At 55.7% G+C, this 20,532-nt stretch overlaps 1 protein-coding gene across 6 annotated transcripts in view; it reads right to left on the minus strand.

Annotated features, from left to right (window-relative positions):
• PALD1 (phosphatase domain containing paladin 1) overlaps positions 1-20,532 on the minus strand; it is a 94,576-nt gene that overhangs the window by 15,865 nt on the left and 58,179 nt on the right. For all 6 annotated transcript variants that reach the window (XR_009054065.1, XM_057737597.1, XM_057737595.1 and 3 more), the window contains exons 3-18: positions 20,172-20,274; positions 18,353-18,532; positions 17,083-17,247; positions 16,070-16,230; positions 15,820-15,895; positions 15,025-15,176; positions 14,588-14,687; positions 14,281-14,385; positions 12,254-12,349; positions 11,693-11,821; positions 11,085-11,201; positions 10,848-11,003; positions 10,352-10,534; positions 9,093-9,233; positions 8,770-8,841; positions 4,372-4,512 (exon numbers count right to left, since the gene is read on the minus strand). Coding sequence is in view for 5 of the 6 variants with exons in the window: in XM_057737597.1 (XP_057593580.1) it covers positions 4,372-4,512; positions 8,770-8,841; positions 9,093-9,233; positions 10,352-10,534; positions 10,848-11,003; positions 11,085-11,201; positions 11,693-11,821; positions 12,254-12,349; positions 14,281-14,385; positions 14,588-14,687; positions 15,025-15,176; positions 15,820-15,895; positions 16,070-16,230; positions 17,083-17,247; positions 18,353-18,532; positions 20,172-20,274 (2,077 nt within the window). In the remaining variant the exon portion in view is untranslated. The remainder of the gene's footprint in view (positions 1-4,371; positions 4,513-8,769; positions 8,842-9,092; positions 9,234-10,351; positions 10,535-10,847; positions 11,004-11,084; positions 11,202-11,692; positions 11,822-12,253; positions 12,350-14,280; positions 14,386-14,587; positions 14,688-15,024; positions 15,177-15,819; positions 15,896-16,069; positions 16,231-17,082; positions 17,248-18,352; positions 18,533-20,171; positions 20,275-20,532) is intronic.

The raw sequence follows: 20,532 nt of genomic DNA on the forward strand, positions 1-20,532 counted from the left end.
CACACACTCCATAAACTGAGAATGGAAGAGAACTTCCTCAAAGGATATCTGTGACAAACCCACAGCTGATATCATACTTAACACTGACAGACTGAAAGGTTTCCTCTTAAGATCAGGAACAAGAAGACAAAGATGTCTGCTCTCGCCACTTCGTCAACATTGTACAGGAAGATCTTGCGAGGGCAATCAGACAAGAAAATTAAATAAAAGTCATGCAGATTGGAAAGAAAAAAATAAAATATCTCTATTTACAGATGACATGATCTTGTATGTAGAAAATTCTAAGGAATTCACTTAAAAAAAGAAAAGTATTAGAATTAATAAATGAGTTCTACAAGGCTACAAGATAGAAGATTCATATACGAGGGTGAGTCAAAAATTACCCACACTCTGGCTGTAGAATTTATATAAGTTTTAACATAATCAGAGTACAGATAATTTTTGACTCACCCTCGTACAACTATCAGTTGTATTTCTATACTAGCAATGAACAAGCTAAAAAATAAAACTAAGAAATCAATTCCATTTATAATAGCATAAAAATAATAAAATACTTAAGAATAAATTTAACAAAAGAAGTACAAAACTTACACTCTGGAGACTATAAAACATCACGTAAGAAATTAAAGAAGACCTAAATAAACGGAAAGATATCTCATTTTCATGGATCAGAAGAGTGACTATTATTAAGATGGCAATACTCCCCAAACTGATACCCTGTGTCTTCACATTGGACTCTGACAGCAAGAGCACCCCACACATTTTCCCCTCCCTCTTGGATCTGCTTGACCCCCCCCCCCCCAGGGACCTTAGGGACCTCCATCCACTCCACTCTCTGCCAGAGTACCCAGACACGGCCTTTTAGAGGGGCAGAGAGATGCACGTTCTCCCATTCAGGGAGCGAGGACTCCAGGCCCCACTTCACCCACAGAAGTTCTCAGTGACCAGCTAAGAAGCCACAAAATCATCTGGGCGACAGCTATAATGGATGGCTGAAATCAAAAAGGACAATCACCAGGGACTTCCCTGGTCGTCCAGTGGTTAGGATTCTGCAGTCCAGTGGTTAGGATTCCACACTTTCACCGCTGAGGGCATGGGTTCAATCCCTGGTCGGGGACCTAAGATCCCACAAGCTGTGCAGCACAGCCAAAAAAGTAAATAAATTTTTTAAAAAAATTTTTTAAAAAGGACAATCACCAGGGTTAGTGAGGATGTGGAGAAACTGGAACCTTCACACACTGCTGATGGGAATATAAAATGGTGCAGCCACTCTGGAAAACAGTCTGGCAGTTCCCCAAAAGATTAAACCTAAAGTTATAATACGATCCAGCAATTCCACTCCTACGTATGTTGAAAACATGTCCACACAAAAACCTATACATGAATGCTCACAGCAGCTTTATATTCATAATAGCCAGAAAGTGGAAACAACCCAATGTCCATCAACTTATGAAGAGAGAAACAAAACGTGATATATCCACACAACAGAATAGTACTCAGTCATAAAAAGGAGTGAAATACTGATTCATGCTACAATGTGGAGAAACCTCAAAAATACTATGCTAAGTGAAAGAAGCTAGTCAGAAAGGACCAAATATTGCATAATTCCATTTATATGAAATGTCCAAAAGAGGCAAATTCCCAGAGACTGAAAGTAGATTGGTGGTTGCCTAGGGCTTGGCGAGGGGGGAAATGAGGAATGACTGCTACTGGATACAAGAGGTTTCTTTTGGGAATGATAAAAATGCTCTACAGTTGATTATAACGATGATGGTTCCACAACTCTGTGAATATACTAAAAACCACCTGCACGTTTTAAATAAACGACTTGTGTGGTATGTGAGTTACGTCTCAATAAAGCTGCTATAAGAGGGCAAGACACTACAGCGGCAGATCCCCCAGTGTGGTCCCCACCCAGAAGCATCAGCATCATCTAGAAGCTTGCTAGACACCCAGACCTACAGAATCAAAAGGTCAGGGGTGGGCCCAGCAATACACATTTTAATGAGTCCTCCAGGTGGTCCGGAACCTCACTAAAGTGGGGGACTCCTGCTTAGAGTACGTGGTGCTTAACCGTGACTGTACTTTGGAATCACCTAAGTTACTTTAAGAAAAGATCCATGTCCTGGCGCCCCCCGCCCCCCCCGCCCCGAACAGGCCAACTAAATCAGACTCTCTGGGGATGGAGCTCAGGCACGCGCTCCAAGGTGCATCGACCGTGCAGCCAGGGTGAGGGGAACTGGATTAGAGGGTGTCTCAGGCCCCTCTCCTCCTCAGCTCTTCTGAGAGTTCGGCCCAAGCTCAGCTCACTGGGGACACCTGGTGGCCACAGTGGGGGAATGACTCTACACCTTGCTTCTGCCTGGACCCTTATCCCCCCAACACCAACACCAGGAAGCAGGGGATGGGGCTCTGGGATTCCCCTCCTCCCACTGCAGAGGTTGGCACCATCCTAGCCTTTGCAATGGAGGTGAGGGGGCTGGCCTGGTGGAGAGGGGGTGAGAGTCCTCTGCTGGCTCTAATTCCATTAAGACACCGCACACTCCAAAGGCAGCCGGAGCATCTACTGCTAAACACAGCCCCAACCACACCACCCTTCCCTCCCACTGCTGACAGCGTGGAGCCAACTTACCCACCCAACCTCATCTCTGACAACTCCCAACACAACTGTGTTCACGGGCACCAAAGCACCTCCACCACCTCTGAACTCACGTCACATCTTTCAGCCTCTGCGGCTTTGCCCATGTCGTTCCTCCCACCTGAAGTGCCTTCCCCTGCTCTCATTACGTAGGGATTGTTCAAGGCCAGCTCTACGGGACCCCTCCTCTCTCCCCTGATACCCCCTGCCGCACCCTCTCTGTGCCCCACAATGAACATCCAAGACTGCAGAGCTCAGAGGAGGGGAGGGCCTATCAGCTTTGGGGGGTGGAGTCCCTGGACTGCCTGATGGCAGTGAAGAGCTAGCAGGGCCAGAAGGAAGGGCCTGTGGAGAGGGGGACTCTGACACATGTGGTCAGTGTGGCGAGGGGCCCTATGGTGCTTTGAAGCAGGGCTAGGCATCCCTTTTCAACTACTTAGGCCTCCAGCTACAGACAGAAGTAGAAGCGTCAGTTCTCTGCCCTCTCAGTGTCTCCTGAGAGCGGCTCAGGCTCTCAGTTCCCTGCTGCCACCTGGTGGCAGCATACGAGATCACCATGAGTGGGACCCACCAGCAACTCCAAACGGGATACAGTGGAGCTGCTGGCCCCGAGGAAAACTAGTCCATCTTCCAAAGTTCAGCAAAGTCCATTTTCTGAAACACCTTAACCACTTTCCCCACCCCAGATTTGGCAGCCCTTCCAACTGACCTCTGACCTTGGGCACAGCCTGACCCCAGATGGCCTGCCTCCAGCCAAACACCCTTCTCCCCAGCCATGGTCTGATCCGTGACCCTGAGCAGAGATTGGCCGGGATCAGTCGCTCACAACGTGTGCCCAGTGCAGGCTGAGTGTGGGGCTGGCTCGGAGCTGCCTCTTCTCTGCTGGGGCCACCGGCAGAAGCTGACCTTGAGGGCTGCTGGCCAGCAGCGGAGAGCACAAGGTCAGCACCCAGGGGCACAGTCTTCTTGAAGCCCCCCGCTCCCCCCACAGCTACCACATCCCACTCCAGCACCCTCTTCTGCCCCAGCCGCCAATCAAGTTCCCTGGGCCAGAGAAGACCAGAATTAAGCAGGTCAGCCTGCTGCACACAGAGACTAGAGGCCGTGCACGGAGCCTGATGCCCAGAGCGGCCAGGCGGCTTACATGATCACACCAGCTGGGCCACATGTGACAGAGCGCTGGGGACCACAGCCGACTGGAGAGCACATTTTTTCTAGATGGGCTAAAATCTGTATTTTTATAAGAAATCTGGACTTTTATAGAAAACTTCTGATTTGTGTAATTGAATGCCCAGTCCCTCAGGCAGCACCAGCTGTGAAAACACCAGACGGCTTCCTGGCCGGATATTAAACAGCCCCTCTCCAGGACCCACCTACCAACCTGCCTCCTGCCCCCAGGGCCCCCCAGGGCCCCCCAGGGCCCAGAAACAGGGATCTAGGACAGGGTGTTCCTCCTGACTGGTCACATCCTTGACGGGTTCCAAGGCCACAGCAGCGGCTAAACACACTGAACCTCACCCCTGCACACACCCCACCGAGCCCTCCGGAACACAGCCAGGGCGAGTCGGGGCTGGGCGCGCTTCCGTGTCAGGGGTCACCTCCACTTCCGGAAGGTGGGAAAGTGCGCAAGGGCCCCCGAGGATCCCGTGGGATTCCCAGCCCCTCACACCTGGGCCAGCCGCCTCCGGAGCTGAGCACATGGAGACGGCACCCAGGCTGGCGCCGGGGCTCACCTGGCGGTAGGTGCAGATGATGACCTCCCGCAGGTGGTAGTGCATGGGCGTCATGGTCTCACTGACCGTGTCCAGCGCCGCGTCCACCTCCTTCTTCACGTGGTGCCCGTCGGGCAGCAGCTGCACCACCTTCATCACCACCTGCGGCCAGAGGAGGGGGTGGGCAGCGGGAAACCAAGGTGCAATCCCACGGGGATGGGGAGCGAGGGCGTTCCTCGGTATCCCTGAGGCCAGGGCTCCCAAGGTGCTTATTTTTTTAGGCACTAGGAACCTTGCTTCAAACAAAACCTTATCCAGGACTCCAATCCATCAAACAGACACCTGCCACGTACCTGCGGCCGGCGGGGCGAGGAGCGGCTGTAGGATAAGCCTATGCTGGGGCCCCACTGGCTCTCCCTCCACCCCGCCCGCAGGCACTTCAGGGACACCCAGCTCTGAGGAACCCAGTGTGGACACCGCTCATCTGATGTAAGCCCCCCTTTACTCAGGGAAACTGAGGCCCATTAAGGTCACTCTGCAGGGCAGGGCTCCACCCCCCAGTCACCCTCCCAATCACTTTCCTGTGGATCCCCCTCCGAATCTGTCTACCCTGCACCCCCTGCGCCAGCACCAATCCAAGCCTCCAGCACCTCTACCCCCGCCTGCAGCAGCCCCACCTCCTCCCCCTAGTTGGCAGCCAGAGAGGCCTTAGGAAAGTATAAATGTGAGCCCGTGTCCTATTTGTATTATTCCCAGGCTTCAATCTCTTCCTGGCTCCCGTGCACTCAACATAAAAACCAAAAGCTTGCCCAAGTCTACAAGGTCCTCTAGCGCCTGAACCTACTGCCTCCCAGCCTCCCTTATAACCCCTCCCATGGCTCCAATGCCTCCCAGGAGCCCCCTCATCCTACTGGCCCCAACAGTCCACGTGGTCCTTTCAGAGTCCCGAAGTCAACCGCCACCAACTCATCCACCATCGTGTGCTCACGTGTTCACATCCGCTCCCTATCAGACAAGAAGCTCCTTGATCCTCAAGAGCAAGAGCTTTTCCAACTAGGAGGTATGATGCTAAGTGAACAAAAGACTGAAGCCCTACCTGACTCAGCTCTTCTCTTAATCTCACCCATCTCCACGACTGGGTCCTAGCGGTATCGTGGCAGGGAGGGCTCTCCCTCACCCCTGCGTTTCTCAAAAGGAACTGACCCAGGGCTAGCACATCGGCAGGGTAGAGCTACAGCCCAGTGGGAGGAGAGGACCCATTGCCTGGGAGGAACCACGGCTGATCCGGCTCAGAGTTAACCTGATCCCAAACTCTGGGTCAGACATCTCACTTAAGAGGAATAAGGACCACAGGCAGGTCCCCAGGAGGGCCCAGGGGCATCTCCCCAAGCAGAAGGCTACGGCTTTTTCAAATGCAATAAACCAAACACCTAGCCTCTCCCCCTAAACTGGGAGGGGGATTCTTCATCTCCTTGGCTGTCACCAGCACCAGCCAGAAACCCAAGGTCATCCTGGGTATCTTCCCTCTTCACCTCAAAACCAATGGCCCCCAAGACCAGCCAATGGGGACTGGGCTTCTCCTGTTCACCAGGTGGTCCCCTCCTCACTCAGGCCCCAGCCTCTTCTCTCCATGCCCTCCCACACACACTGGCCTCCGGAATGAGAATCTGATCACGAACTCCCCTACTTCCCTGCTGGCCCCAAGGTTAAGATCTAACACCCAGTGTGGCCCTCCAGGGTCCTCACAGTCAGGACTCCCACCTCAGCCCTACCTCCTTCCATTCTGGCCAACCACAGCCTTCCAATCTCCTGCCCTTTCCAGACTCCCGCCTTTGCATGTTTAATTCCCTCTGCACACTACCCCTCCCTCCAGCCCCAGCAGGCTCACTTATCTTTCTAAAAGGCACTCTAATGTCACCTCCTCCACGAAGCCCTCCTGGGCTCCCCAAGCCACACCCTCAGCCCTCAGAACCAATGTCTATTTCAGCCCTCTTCACTGTCTATTGAATGTTCCCCACTGGACTGTGGGCTCAATAGGCCTGAATTAATTACAAAGGAAGCTGGTCTAGACATGCAGATGTCTTGGGGTGGGTGAGAATGTGTGTTCCTTGGGTCACATGATGTAACTTTAGAACACAGATTCAGAGGTCGACTACCTGGCTTGTGCCCTGACCCCATCACCTCTCTGAAGTACTTCTAGGGTGATAAGCTTGGCTCCCTGCACCTCAGTTTCCTCATCTATCAACTGGGAGTAGTAAGGGCACCTAACTCTTAGGAGCTGTGAAGGGTGAAGAAGTGAGCACACACAAGAGCTCCTGGCACATAACTGGGTGTGAGGAGAGAGAGTTCTAACTATCACATCTGAGGGACCAATGTGAAGATTTGGAAATCAACCTTGATATATATGGTCAAATGATTTTTGCCAAACCATTCAATGGGGAAAGGACATTCTTTTCAACAAACGGTGCTGGGAAAATTGGATATCCACATGCAAAAGAATGAAATTGTACCCTTACCTTATACCATATTCAAAAATTAATTCAAAATGGGTCAAAGACCTAAACGTAACAGCTAAAACCATAAAATTCTTAGAAGAAAACACAGAAGAAAAGCATCATAGCATTGCATTTCGCAATGACTTCTTGGATATGACACCAAAAGCACAGGAAAAAAGAAAAATTGAATTTCATCAAAATTAAAAATGTTTGCATGAAAGGACACTATCAACAGAGTAAAAAGGCAACCCACTGAACTATCACATATCTAATAAGGAATTGATATCCAGAATATATAAAGTTCCTACAACTCAACAATAACAGAACAACCCAAATTAAAAATAGGCAAAGAATTCAAATAGAGGTTTCTCCAAAGAAGATACACAAATGGCGGTAAAACAAATGAAACAATGTTCAACATCATTAGTCACTGGGGAAATGCAAAGCAACACCACAGTGAGGTATCAATTCACACCCACTTGGAAGGCTATAGTTAAAAAAAAAAGACAAAAACAGAAAACAAGTGCTGACAAGAACATGGAGGAAATGGAACCCGCGTGCTTTGCTGGTGGGAATGTATATGGTGCAGCTGCTGTGGTAATTAAACAGCAAATTACCAATAGATCCAGAAATTCCACTTCTGGGACTGAAAGCAGAGACTCAAACAGATATGCGCACACCCCTGTTCACAGCAGCATTATTCACAACAGCTGAAGGTAGAGACACTCTAAGTATCCATGGATAGATGAGTGGATAAATAAAACGTGGCTAATACTTAGAAGAGTAGTCAGCCTTTTAAAAAAGGAAATTCTGATATATGCTTAACATACATGAACCTTGAAGAGATTATGCTAAGTGAAATTAGCCAGTCACAAAAGGACAAATACTGTATGATTCCTCTTACATGAGGTATGTAAAATAGTCAAATTCATAGAGATAGAAAGTAGAATGGTGGCTGCCAGGGGCTGGGGAAGGGAAGATGGGGAGTTAGTGTTTAATGGATACGGTCAGTTTGGCCTGAGGAAAAAGTTCTGGAGATGGTGTTGATGGTGGCACAATAACATGAATGTTCTTAATGCCACAGAGCTGTACACTGAAAAATGGTTAAAGTAGCAAAGTCTAAGTTATGTGTATTTTACCACAATAAAAAAACAAAAAGAAAAGAATCCGTGAACCAGCCAGGAGAAGGAAGAAGGAAGCGGTCCAGGACAAGGGAAAAGCATATGCAAAGGCCCAGAAGCGGAAAGTGCTTGGTGAGTTTAGAGAGCTGCACGGAGGCCAGGGTGTCAGGGCAGCAGGGAGGGGAGGGGAGCGGCATTGGCCAGGCCGGTCAGGTAGGCTGGAGCCGACCACAACGCCAACACCAGACAGCCTTGTGCCAACGCTGAGTTCTACATGCCCCGTCTGTAAGATGGGGACATTGCCACCTACTTGCAGAGTGTCAGGGAAGATGACACGTGGCAGGTGTGCAATACATGGGTAGCTAAGTGTGAGATGTAATAAGCGCTGTCCATCTAGTGCCCTGAACTGAAACAGGGGTGGGGTGAGCTGGGGACCTGCACCAAGGTCACCAACCACAGCGGGGTCCCAGGTGCCTGTAAGGTGGTCATCAATGTTGCCCAGACAAGATGGTGGCCAGTGGCCTGCCCAGCGCACACAGCAGCCCAGCAGCAGGGCCAGGAAGAGGGGGTGGGGGGAATCCAGCCCCCACTTCTCCAATGGCCATCTGCCAGGGCCCAGAGCCAAGCTACCCTGTGCCCTGGCTTGCTTATCTGTGACACGGGAACAAGGAAGCACTGATATGATGAGGTGGAAGAAGGTGACGACCTTGGGAGGGGCTCTGAAGATCCCCCCAGACCTCCAGTAAGACACGCCCTCTCCCCTCCCCCAGGTGTCCCCTGAGGATCCCATGGGGCGTGCTCACCTCAAACTCGCCCTTGGTGAACTTGGCATCAGGCACACTCACAAGCTCCTCCTCACCCACCTTGGGGAAGCCCTGAGGGAGGACAGCTGCTGAGACTGGAAGCGTGGCTACCAGACTGCACCCCCTGCCCCAGCCCAGAGCCCATGCCACGGGTCTGCCAGCCCACGGGCCATCTGCCCAGGGCTGATGGGAGGGGTCTCTGGGACCACAGCAGGCACCGGCTCGGCCCCCCACACCCTCCTGCCATAGCCAGGGTCCCCAGGGAGCGACGGCCCGCCATGTGCGGGGAAGACCCCTGTCCTCACACAGGAGGCCACACATACTTGGATGTGCCAGACGGCAAGCACAGCCACCACCATGGCGGTCGTGGTCCGGCCCTGGCCGCTGAGGCAGCTGAACACGAAGCCAGTACCCGGGTCCTTGGCGAGCGCAGCCTGCAGGGCCGCCAGCAGCCGGTCAAAATCCTGCACAGGGAGACCAAAGTCTGACTCAGTGGGTGCTCCTGGCCGCACAGACTCCCAAGGCGGCCCATCCCTCCACGTGGCAACCCCAGCAGCTACCTGGGAGTGCCTGCCCTGCGCCTGGCTGTGTCAGGTTCACAATCCTGTATGCACACACTCAGCTCACTGCAGTACACACACGACCACACGCGTGTGAACAGCCACACCTCCACATAACCGGGCACCAGACGTGTGAGCAGACACACGCAGCACACCCGCGGCACCTGGTGTCACCATCTGCCAGGCAGAACAGGAACATCCCCACGTGCTGCACCCAGGGCTGCACGCGGACGCCTGGCCCTACTGCCCACCGGAGGTGAACCCCGCCCAGGTCCCAGCGTGAGGGCAGTCCCCACCTCAGCCGGTCATGGCCGTGCGTGACCACTAGGGGGCGACAAGCTAAAGGCAACGAGACCCACGGAGCCCCATCACCACCCGTCACACAGGGTACATCACAGGCGCTGCACAGACAGGCAGACGTGTCACCCAAGCAACTGACACATCACACAGGCACACAGTGACCCCCACACAATACACACCAGGCACACGCACCACACAAACCTTCAAGACACAAAGACTACACAGACATTCACAGGCACAAACCTACAGACACCACATACCCACACAAACGCCCTCCGTCACACACAGCACTCCACAGCACCCTCCTCCACAAACCCCCACACACACCACACCACACAACTCGGCACCAGACACGCTCCCCACATGGCCCCTAGCAAAGACAAGCAGCACATCCCAGCCTCCACAGACACAGACACACCACATACACACACACGTCACAAGCACACCCACACCCACTCTGAGCACAGACTCCACCCACACCACAGACATGCTCACCCACCCCCCACACACCTACAACACATAATAATGCACATGCACGCACACGCATGCACGCACGCACACGCGCAAACACAAAGCACACATCCTCTAGGCGATGTGAAACCTTGCAGAGCAAGCCCTTAGTCCCTCCAGGGAGCTGTGCCCATAGCCAAGGCCTGGGCCCGAGGGCAGCAGGGAAGGCACCCTCTCCCTCCCCAGAAGTCTCAGCCGCACAGCCCCCTCACCTCCTCGCGGGGGGCGCAGAAGTCTGGCACGGGGATGCGGTGGTAGATGAGGCCGGGGCAGGCCCCGCGGTGCTGGCTGAAGACCTCCTGTGGGGTGAGGCACGTCTGGAACCTGCGAGTCCGTGGGCCCTGGGCGCCTGGGGGAGGCATGCTCAGGTGGGCCTTCAGCTGGCTCTCCAGGTTCTAGGGGAGGGCGGGACAGAGGGCTCAGGCCACGAGGCAGCCCCCAGGCCAGCCCTGAAAGACCAGAGCCTGCGGTGGCCGGGACAGTCCCGGGTCCCAGGCCCCTCCCTGCTCCTTCTCAAGCCTCAAGGTTTATGCCCAGACCCAGGACCACGTGCGAGTCCTGAGTCAGCCACTCCCTGAGACCGCTCCTCTCGGGGCCTCAGTGTCTCCATCTGTACAAGAGGGGCATAAAAGCTTCTGAAGACCCCTTCAGGCCAATTCCCCAGAAGGCCTCCAAGGTAGGGGCGCATACAAGGCAGGAGGGCCTCACCTCCAGCTGGTCGGGGGCCGTGGGGGGCCCAGGCCGCCGCAGGCTGTGGGTGCGCCCGTCACACTCCAGCACAGCCTCCTCTCTCAGGTTGACCCACACAACCTGCTGCAGCTTCCGCTTGGTGTCGGTCAGGTAGGCCAGGATACTCCCCAGGGCCTGGGGGGACAGGCGGCCGTCAGTGTAAGGGCCCAACCCTGCCTTCCTCCCGCCCCACAAGTGGGCCCCCTGGGTGGTCACCTTGGCACTGGGCTGGGCCGTGCCGTAGATGGGCAAACGGGGCACCCGCCGAAAGTTGGCCACATCCATCTCTCTGACGGTGCTGAGTGCGTCCGGGGAGATGAGGTCATCCACCCCCTGTCAGGAGAGCAGCAAGCCCAGGGCCCTCTGTGGCCAACTGAGGTTCAGAGCCTGGCCCCAGGTGGGCAAGGGGGCTGGGGGGCAGACCAGCACTTGATGGTTTACAAAGCACTTTGGCACACTTGGAGCCTCATAACCACGCTGGCAAGGAGAGCGATGGTGCTGCCTCCCTGGATGAGGAAGCTGAGGCTCAAAGACGAGAGGCTGGTGGCAGGGACACCAGAGCCAGGCCTCCCGACTCTGCCCAGAGTGCTTGGGTGTGAGGGTGAGGAGTGGGTACTGAGCAGCAGCCAGGGCTGCAAACGCTCCTTAGGGCCTGAGAATGGCCTCATTTTGTTCACAAGAGGATCCCATCACCCCACAGGCCATCCTCCCTTTGCCTCCTGTGAGGGCAATGCTTAGCCCAATCCCACAGAACCAAGGGTGTAACCAACCCCAGGGCCAGCCCACACCCACACCCACGTCCCCGGCCAGCCAGACACACTCACCAGGGAGCCCGTGGCAATGAGGTCCCCGGGGGCCACAGGTCCCACTGAGTTGAGTGTCACAGGCAGGCGGTACAGTTCAGGATGGGCACACAGCCAGCGGCTGAAACTGAGGGCAAAAGCCAGCGGGTACTGCAGCCCGAGGCAGAGAGAGACGGGAGTTCAGGGGCACGGGGCCACCCTAAACTCTCCCTGCCTGTCCTGCGGTGGGGGAACCCCAGGAGACACCCATCACGGCCCAGGGCAGGGATGAGGGGGTGGGGAGACAGGACCAGGATGTCCAAAGCAAGATCCCTCCAGGCCCCGGTGCCCTAGCTAAGGATACAGAGATGGGCCCAGAGGAAAGAGGTGGGGTCTTCCTTTGCCTGACCTGCTCAGACTGTCCCTCTATCTGGGTCCCTTCTTGCCTCCCCCATACTCAACCTCCTCTGGAACCAGCACATGTCCCCACTCCCCTCCCCAGCTCCACAGGGGTCCCCACTGACCACATGCCAGTCACCGGGTGGGGAGGTTGGAGGGGCCCCAGGAGAAGGGGGAATGGGTCCGCTCATCCCCTGGCCCCACCTGCTCGTGGAGATAGTAGTTAAACAGGATTAGGTAAAAGTATCTCTCCAGGCTCTGTAGCGCCCTCTGCCGGACACCGTGCTGGCTACCGCTTTCCTGAGAGGAAGGGACCAGGAAGGAGGGCCGGTGGTAAAGACAGGGCTGCTAAGCTACCCATCCCCATCCCCATCCCCAGAAGGGCAGGAGTTAAGCCTCAGAAATTCCCATTAGACAATCTACCCTGCCCTTCATAACACTGCTTTGCCAGGCTCGAAGTTCTTCCAAGCGTCTAAGCCTATCCTGTTTGCTGTGGTTTATCTGTAGCGCAGGGAGAGCTACTGGTGACCACCGCAGGCACTACAGTTCTCAGTGAAGCCCGGCGCCCAGAGACAGGCTAGGCCTCGCCACTTGGCTCCAGTGCCACCCACCACGCTGGGCTGCACACAATCCGAGTTGAAGCAGCAAGTGTATGAACACCCTTCCCTGAGCCAGAGGCCCTCACTTAAAGGCTGTGACCCTCCCCACCCCAGCGTCCTCTGGGCAGGGGGCTGTCACAAAGAATTCCAAGGGTCCCTCTCTTCACTGCTGGATCTCAGGCTTCTCCTGCTGGGTCAGCACCACCTCCTGGAGGGCAAATGAGATTCACATAGGGCCAAAAAAGAAAGGTTTTGCCCTTGGATGAAGTTTAATCCTATCTTTGGGAATCTAGGCCAGAGGTCAGCAAACTTTTATTTCTATAAAAGGCCAGAAAGTAAATATTCTAGGCTTATGGGCTACATGATCTACATTGCAACAGCTGGACTCTGCCACGGCAGCATAAGAGAGCTGTAGACGGTAGATAAATGGATGGGCAAGACCTTGTTCCAACAAAACTTATTTATCAAAAGAGACGACAGGCTGGATTTGGCCCATGGGCCATAGTCTGTCAACCCCTAATCTAGACCTTATAAGGGGAAAAATCCTAAATACACAACGGCCTCATTTTCATGAAGCAGTTCAATGCAAAGTACTTACACTGGTGACCCCACTGCGCGACAAGAAGGAGCCTATACATCACAGCAAGTAACGGCCAGGAACACCTGCTCTGCTGGGCTCCCTTTTGAGGCTTTATGATTTGAGCTCACCTAATGCTCACAACAGCCCTATGGAGTAGTTAGTGGCTCCATTTTAAAAGTGGGGAAACTGAGGCACAGCATAGTGAAGGAGCTTGCCCAGGTCCACACTCCTGTAGGTGGCAGAGCCAGGAACAGAACCCAGGCAACTGGGCCAGAGCCCTGCTCCTAACCTATCAGGCCAATGATAGCTGAGCCTCGCAACGGCCTTGGTTACACAGCCAATAAACCTCAACGATGACAAGCAGGTATGACATGGGAAAGACGGGGTTACATGAAATAAGCAGGACATAAACGTGCCCTGCGCAACCTATACAAAAACATCAGAAGTATGAAAATTGAAGGAAGCCAGCCCAAATGCTCATGGCAGCTGTGCTTGGATGACAGGCAATTTTATTCCTTCTCTAATTTCTCAATTTTCCATAATATTGCTTTTAAAACACTTTTTTAAGTGTTAAAGAAGAAAAAGGCTCTGCGGGCTTCAGATTCTTTCCATGCGCTGTGTGCAAACACTGTCAAGCCAACCTCCTCTCCCCAGAGCACAGGGACAGGCCTGCTGAGACCGCCCAGCGCCCACTGCTCTTCCAGAAGCAGCGGCTGGACCAAACCCTGGCCTTCCCAAAGAAACAGCAAGGGTTTTATTTGCAGGGGGAGCCAGGAGCAGCCCGGGAAGTATCTGGAGCCAGAGGTCCCCAGAACCTCGCCAGCCGCCCCCTCCTCCATCCTGTTTATTCTGCAGTGAGGGGTCCTCGTCAGGGAAAGTAAACTTCCTCTCTTCCTGCAGGTCCAGCTCCCCAGCTCCCTTTCCTCGGAAAACTGCTCTGCTCATGGGAGAAGCAGCCATCAGGAAAAGCCAGTCTGAAGGGAACCAGGCAACAGGCCTAACCAAACGAGGCTGCCGGGCTCAGGCAAAAGCAGCAGCGCTCTGCGCCTCACCTGGACCGGGGTCTCGAGCCGGCGGCCTTCCAGCTCCCTCTGGTTCTCCAAGACTACTTCCTTCAGGTCATGCAACTCTGCACAGGCGGCGATGGCTCTGTCCACCTGGTGCCAGGGACCAGGGCAGGGAAGAGGGCACAGCAGCAGGGAGGGCGCAGGGCAAGGAAAGATGGCAGGAGGCAGACGAGAAGGGCAAAGAGAATGACTGGCCGGGAAGGGGAGGTGGGGCAGGGGAGGAAGAGGTCCCCCAGTGAGGGCCCCTCCACCGCCCCGCCCCCTCCAGCCCCTGGCCCAGCCCCGTGCTCACCTCCTCCACCATCCTCCTCCCCTGGGGCACCATGTGGAGAAAGCTCTGGACCAGCTGGAGCTGCTCCGTGGGCAGTGGCTTGGTCTTCGCAGGGGCAGCCCTGACAGGAAGGAGCAGGAGCACCATCAGCGCCCCCAAAGGCCTGGAGGATGCCCCGCTGCCGACACCCTCCCGTTCGTCTGGCCGCGGAGAGGCACCGGACTGTACACTCCAAGTTTTCCTTCCAAATCAGGTTGGGGAGACAAGAGGCATTTGCCCCACCGGGGGAACCGGGGCCCAGAAAGGTCAAGTGACTTTCTCCAGGTCACCCGGTGACGTCTGCAGCTAACCAGGCCACGCGCCCCAGCTGCCCAGGTGCCGTCGGAGCCCTGGGCGTCTGACGTGTGGTCCCCCGCATGCCCGCAGCCCCCGGGGGCCCCGGGTCCCCCGCCACTCACTCCGGCCTCGAAGCAGCCGCACTGTGGTGAGACAGGACGAGGGTGCCCAGCACCATGCCCAGGTTGGTCCTGCCCACGCCCGTCTGGCAGCTGAAGAGGAGAGCGGGCGGAGGCCCGCGGGCCACGCGGAGCAGCAGCAGGCTAGGCGTCTCCTGGGGGAGGGCCGTGGAGAGCGGGTAACAGTGTGACCGGACCGCCTTCAGCGGCGGACCAAGCGGGGGCCGGGCGGTCATGACAGCAGCCCCCCCCCCCCCAGTCTGGCAAGGAGGGGCCAGAACCGCAGCTCAGCCCCACAGCCTGATCTGCTCCCTCTGTCCTAGGAGCACAGGCCCCGGGAAGCCCAATGGGGCCCTGGAGACGAGAACGACTCAGCGCGGACAGGGCCATAGTTACACTGCTGTGAGATGCAAATTAAAGACGGTGACCTCCCAAGGGGATTGGGACAGAAACACCGATGCTCAGGAAATATCATCTGAAGATTGGAGGGTAAGACTATCTAGTTCCAATGAAGAAATGAGGGACTTGAGGCCTAGAAATTAGATTTGTCCAGGATTAGACAGCAAGTTAGCAGCCAAGCCACAGCCAGAGTTCCGTCCTCCAGACGGTCCACGCTAGGCTCTGTCATTAGAGGAGGTACAAACACACACCCACACCCGACACACGCACCCCCTCAGCCTTCCTCTGGAGACCACACCCACCTGAGCATCTCCATAGAGGTGAGGCCTCGACACAGACCCACGCGCCAAGCACCTACCCACCCTCAGTGCTCCTGCCACCCCTCCCACCCCCACTTACCCGGAGGACACTGACGAAGGCATCCAACTGGGCTTCCAGGGGCGCCCCTTGCTCTGGCAGGGGCAGACGGTGGTACCTGCCAGGTGACCGCACGCGGCCCATTAGACAGGCCACACGCTCTGGGCATCCCCCCACCCCTACATTCCCGCGGGAGACACAGGCGTGGGGAACTCAGCCCAACCAGCACAAGGTGAGGCTGAAGCTGGAGAGCAGGCCCAGTGAGCACCCACGCAGGCCTGGGCCTCGGTACCTGTAGGTGGGCCGCAAGAAGAGGGGCCGCTTATACACCTCCTCCGTCACGTGCACATCATCCTCGCCCCGGATGGCCACGGCGTGGGGCTCCCCCCGCAGGTACTCAGTGTTGTGGTACACGTAGTACTTGTTCTCACTCAGCTGGGCGAAGTCGTGGATCTAGATGGAGGTGGGGGGCCAGAGGGCCATGACAGACCTTCCTAGCTGAGCTCTGGGGCGCCTAGGCCACACGGAGGCCACGGACAGGTTGCCTTCTCTCCAGGGAGAACTACATGCCAGAGGTCCTCTCTGTGCCCTGGGAGTCCTGACGGGACCAGGTGCCCACTGGCCTGAGGGCAGCCACCAACGCCTGAGCTGATATGGTCCACACTGGGGCCAGGTTGGAAGGGCTCTGCCCAGTGGGCAGCAGGACTTGGCTAAGGACAGGAGGAAGCTCGGTCAGCTGGGAGCTAGAGGGGAGGAGGCCTGAGAGGGAGATGGGGGGATGACCGGGGCCAGGGGGGCCTCCATTCCTGCCCGGGGATGTCACAGGGGAGGGGGGACACCATGACCCCCACACACTATTTGCACAGCTCTGTGGAGTGTCCACAGCCTCTGAGACCCTGACAAACCTCCCTGCTGTGAAGGAGGAGGACAAAGGAACCTCAGCAACATAGAGCCATGGAGAGAAGGGACCCAGCCCAGGCCTCACAGTTCATGGAAGGCTGAACTGTCTTGGGACTTTTAGTCTAGTGCTCTTTCCCCTCCACCAGACCCTTTTCTAAATAAGGATGCTGAGTCTGAAGGAGAAAAGCAGGGTGGGAAAGAGGCAGAGGCAAACAGAGCCCAGAATAGAAGCCCTTCCCCTGGCTGCCCGTGAGCTGGCCTCGCAGCAGCCACTCACCCAAGCAGGGCAGAAAAGTGGGCGAGTGTGGGCCAGTGAGAGCAAAGCAGGGCTGAGGGCTGGGGCTCAACTCTGCCGTCCAAGGCCTACCAGGAGGGTGGCCTCCCACCCACACCAGTGGCCCTCACCTCCTTCCGGATGGCCAGCTCCAAGCGCTCCACCTGGACCCCAGGTCCAAGGCCCTGGAGGTTCTCATGAAGATTCTGCTTGTCTCGAGGCGTGTATGGCATGAAGTCCTCATCAGCACGCAGAAACAGCACAGGCTCCTCCCGCACACAGAAGATGACGCACTCCTGCCGGGAGCCCGAGAAGGAAGGAGCCATCACCACTCTCCGGCGTGGACACCCGCTCCACTGCCCCACCTCCGGGCCTCCGAGCAGGCCGTTCCCCCTCCTCCACCACCCCACCCTGCCCCTGCAACCGAATCCTACCCCAGAAGCAAAGCTCAGTCACAATGCCCCCTGCTCCCGACCCTCCCTCCTCTCAGGGCCAACAGCCCTTCATCTGAATCTCGTGGTGTTAACTCCTGCTCTGGATTAACATCATCAACGAACACATCTTTCTCCCTGTGTGGACCACAGGTTCCTTGCAGGTAGAATCGTGTCCTGGTCATTTTCACATCCGCACAATTCCTAGCACAGAGCCCTGGGTAAATCAAGTGCTTGATAAACATCAGCTAAAGAAATGAACGCCCACCACCACCAAGCAATCATTCACTGAGCACCGTACAGACAGAGGGAGATGTGTGGGCAAGCCCCGCCCTGGAGGACTTGCTGGGAAGGTGGGATCCATGCTCAGCTAACACGCCCTCCCCACTCTGGTTCACTAAGGACTCTCCAGCTTCACCCAAGTCAAACCAGACTCGGGCTACCCGCCATGAGCCTGCAGTCACAGCAGACCCTCAGCCTCTGTCCTGCGGACACTCAAAACCCCGTCTCCACATCAGAGAGCCGTCATGTAAAGCCGGCACGTAGAGTCCAGGGGTCTGGGTTTGGGTCTTGCGACACCACTCAGGGGCTGTGTCATTTGTCCTCTCTGGCCTCAGTTTCCTCCTCTGTAAAATGGGAGAATAACTGCCCTGCCCTTGAAGAGTTGCCATGAGGACACAAGTGGTAGCTGTGATCACCATCCTGTGGGGTGTGTAAGGGGCTTCTGACCCCAGGGCTCACAGGTCCACACAGGACCATGCAGTAAACAGCTTCCCAGCATCTCCCAGTCACGCTGACCACAATCACCGTCATGGCATTCACGACCCGGTAGGGCCTGGGCCTGGTCACCAGTCACCCACCCCATCATATGGCCAAGCCCCTCCAGAGACTCTGAAGTTGCCCCCCCGGGAAACCTCTTTCCCCAGATCTGGGGGAGGCTCGGCCCTGCCTGGGAAACGGCCGTGCTTACCCTGTGTCCGTCCTTCTGGAGCTTCTGGAGGACACCTCTGAATCCCGAGAGGCTGGGCTGCCCCATGCCGAACACAGCCAGCCCACTCCGCACCTGCCGGAAGTTGGGGGCCCCACAGCTCTGCAGAGTGCCTAGCACATCCATCTTCTCAGCAACATCTTGCACCAGGAAGTAGCGGCCCTGGCAGGGCAAGAGCCACAGAGGGTCACACAGATGATTCAGGGACATCTTCTACAGACAGCGTTCTGTCCCAGCCCCCAGGGGATGCAGAGCAGGGAGACGGGGTAAGGGACATGGTCCTCAAGTTGTCTGCAGACTCACAGAAAAACGGACAAAATACATGACTATCTGTGATGCCAGGAGGAGTGTCATCTAGTATGGGAAAAGGAAAGGCAACTCCTCCTGTGGGAGAATCAAAGAAGGCTTCGTGCAGACGGTGGCATCTGCGCCTGGCCTTGAAGAAGGAGAGCAGGGAGAGGCACTCCAGGGACAGGAAACAGAAGACCAAAGCTGCCTCTAGGGTGGGCCTGCAGCTCTGCAGACAGAAGGCAAATATCCCTCACCCCCAAAGGAAGCTCATGGAAAAGGGGCTCATGTAGGGAATCACAGCTGGGGCACCAGGAATCAACTGGGAGAAAACTGCTAGCCCTTTCCTGGGGCCCGCAGCGCTGAGGATGGGCAGCTGGGGATGCAGTGACTGCAGAGAAAAGAGGAAAACACGACTCGGGGATCAGGTGAGAGCAGTAGGAACCAGAAGACACGTGAGAGGGCGAAAAGGAACCATGAGGGGACGTCCCTGGTGGCGCAGTGGTTAAGAATCCACCTGCCAGTGCAGGGGGACACGGGTTCCATCCCTGGTCCAGGAAGATCCCACATGCCGTGGAGCAACGAAGCCCGTGCACCACAACTACTGACCCTGCGCTCTAGAGCCCACGAGCCACAACTACTGAGCCTGTGTGCCACAACTACTGAAGCCCGCCCACCTAGAGCCCGTGCTCTGCTTCTCTTGTAGAAGCCACCGCAATAAGAAGCCCACACACCACAACAAAGAGTAGCCTCTGCTCGCCACAACTAGAAAAAGCCCGTGTAAAGCAACGAAGAGCCAATGCAGCCGATTAATTAAATTTTTTTAAATATTAAAAAAAAAAAAGGAACCATGCCTGTTCACCCATCTACCCATCCACTACCACCTCCTACCCGGACCCTTTTTCAACAAATACAGTTTAATCATCAGGATTGTCATTCATTCACTACTTATTGTGCACCTACAGTATACCCAAGCACTGTTCTAGGGCCTGGGGCTATAGTGGTGAACAAGACACATGAAAAGTTATTTGCCCTTGCAGACTTTACTTTGCAAGAGATATTTAAGGCAATAGATAGATAGATAGATAGACAGAGAGACAGACAGATCTAGATAGATGTACAGCTACATCTTTATCTACATGCCAGAGAAGTTCTGAAACTTCAAAAGATAGGGATAGAGATTCCCAGCCTTGGGGGAGCCGTCTGGGGTCCCAGGCCCTTCAGGCTCCCATCTCTGTTCTCCCTGGTGCTCCAAGGGAAGGGGTGTAGGCAGGCTGGGGCCAGGCAGAGGACTGAAGAGCAGGGGGCTCCACACAGGAGGAGGAACGGGCCCCAGGAAACCAGAGGGTGAGAGGAAGTGGGATCAGCCCCCAGAGGGTGGAGTGAGGCAGTGAAACAGAGAAGCGGGCCAATAGGAAAAGCAGGAGGAGATTAGGGAGGGAGTCTGTGAGGAAGGAGAGCAGGAAGGATGGGAGAGGCTGGAAGGGGGAGAGAGGGACAGGCCCAACCTCACCTGCACCAGGTAGTGCTCAAGGGTGGTGTCCGAGAGCCGGCCCAGCGTGTAATGGGCTTTGAGCAGCTCATCGTGGATCTGGAACTCCTCCTTGCAGTTGTACCTGCCAGGGGCAGGATGGAGACAGAGTCAGGCAACCCCCGTGGCAGAATCCGTCCCACCCTCACCAGGCCCACAGCAGGGCCATCCTGTCCCACCCACACATTGATGACAGAGGCTGCCCACTGTCCCCCAACATCCACTCTCCCCTTCTTCCTCAGCAGTTGTACCCTGGAATTGTGACTGGGTCATCCAGCTGAAGACTACATGTCCCAACCTCCCTTGCAGCTAGCATGATCATGTGATTCAGTTCTGGCCAATG

The sequence above is a fragment of the Hippopotamus amphibius genome, chromosome 5, assembly GCF_030028045.1.
Source record: "Hippopotamus amphibius kiboko isolate mHipAmp2 chromosome 5, mHipAmp2.hap2, whole genome shotgun sequence".
Taxonomy (NCBI): Eukaryota; Metazoa; Chordata; class Mammalia; order Artiodactyla; family Hippopotamidae; genus Hippopotamus; species Hippopotamus amphibius.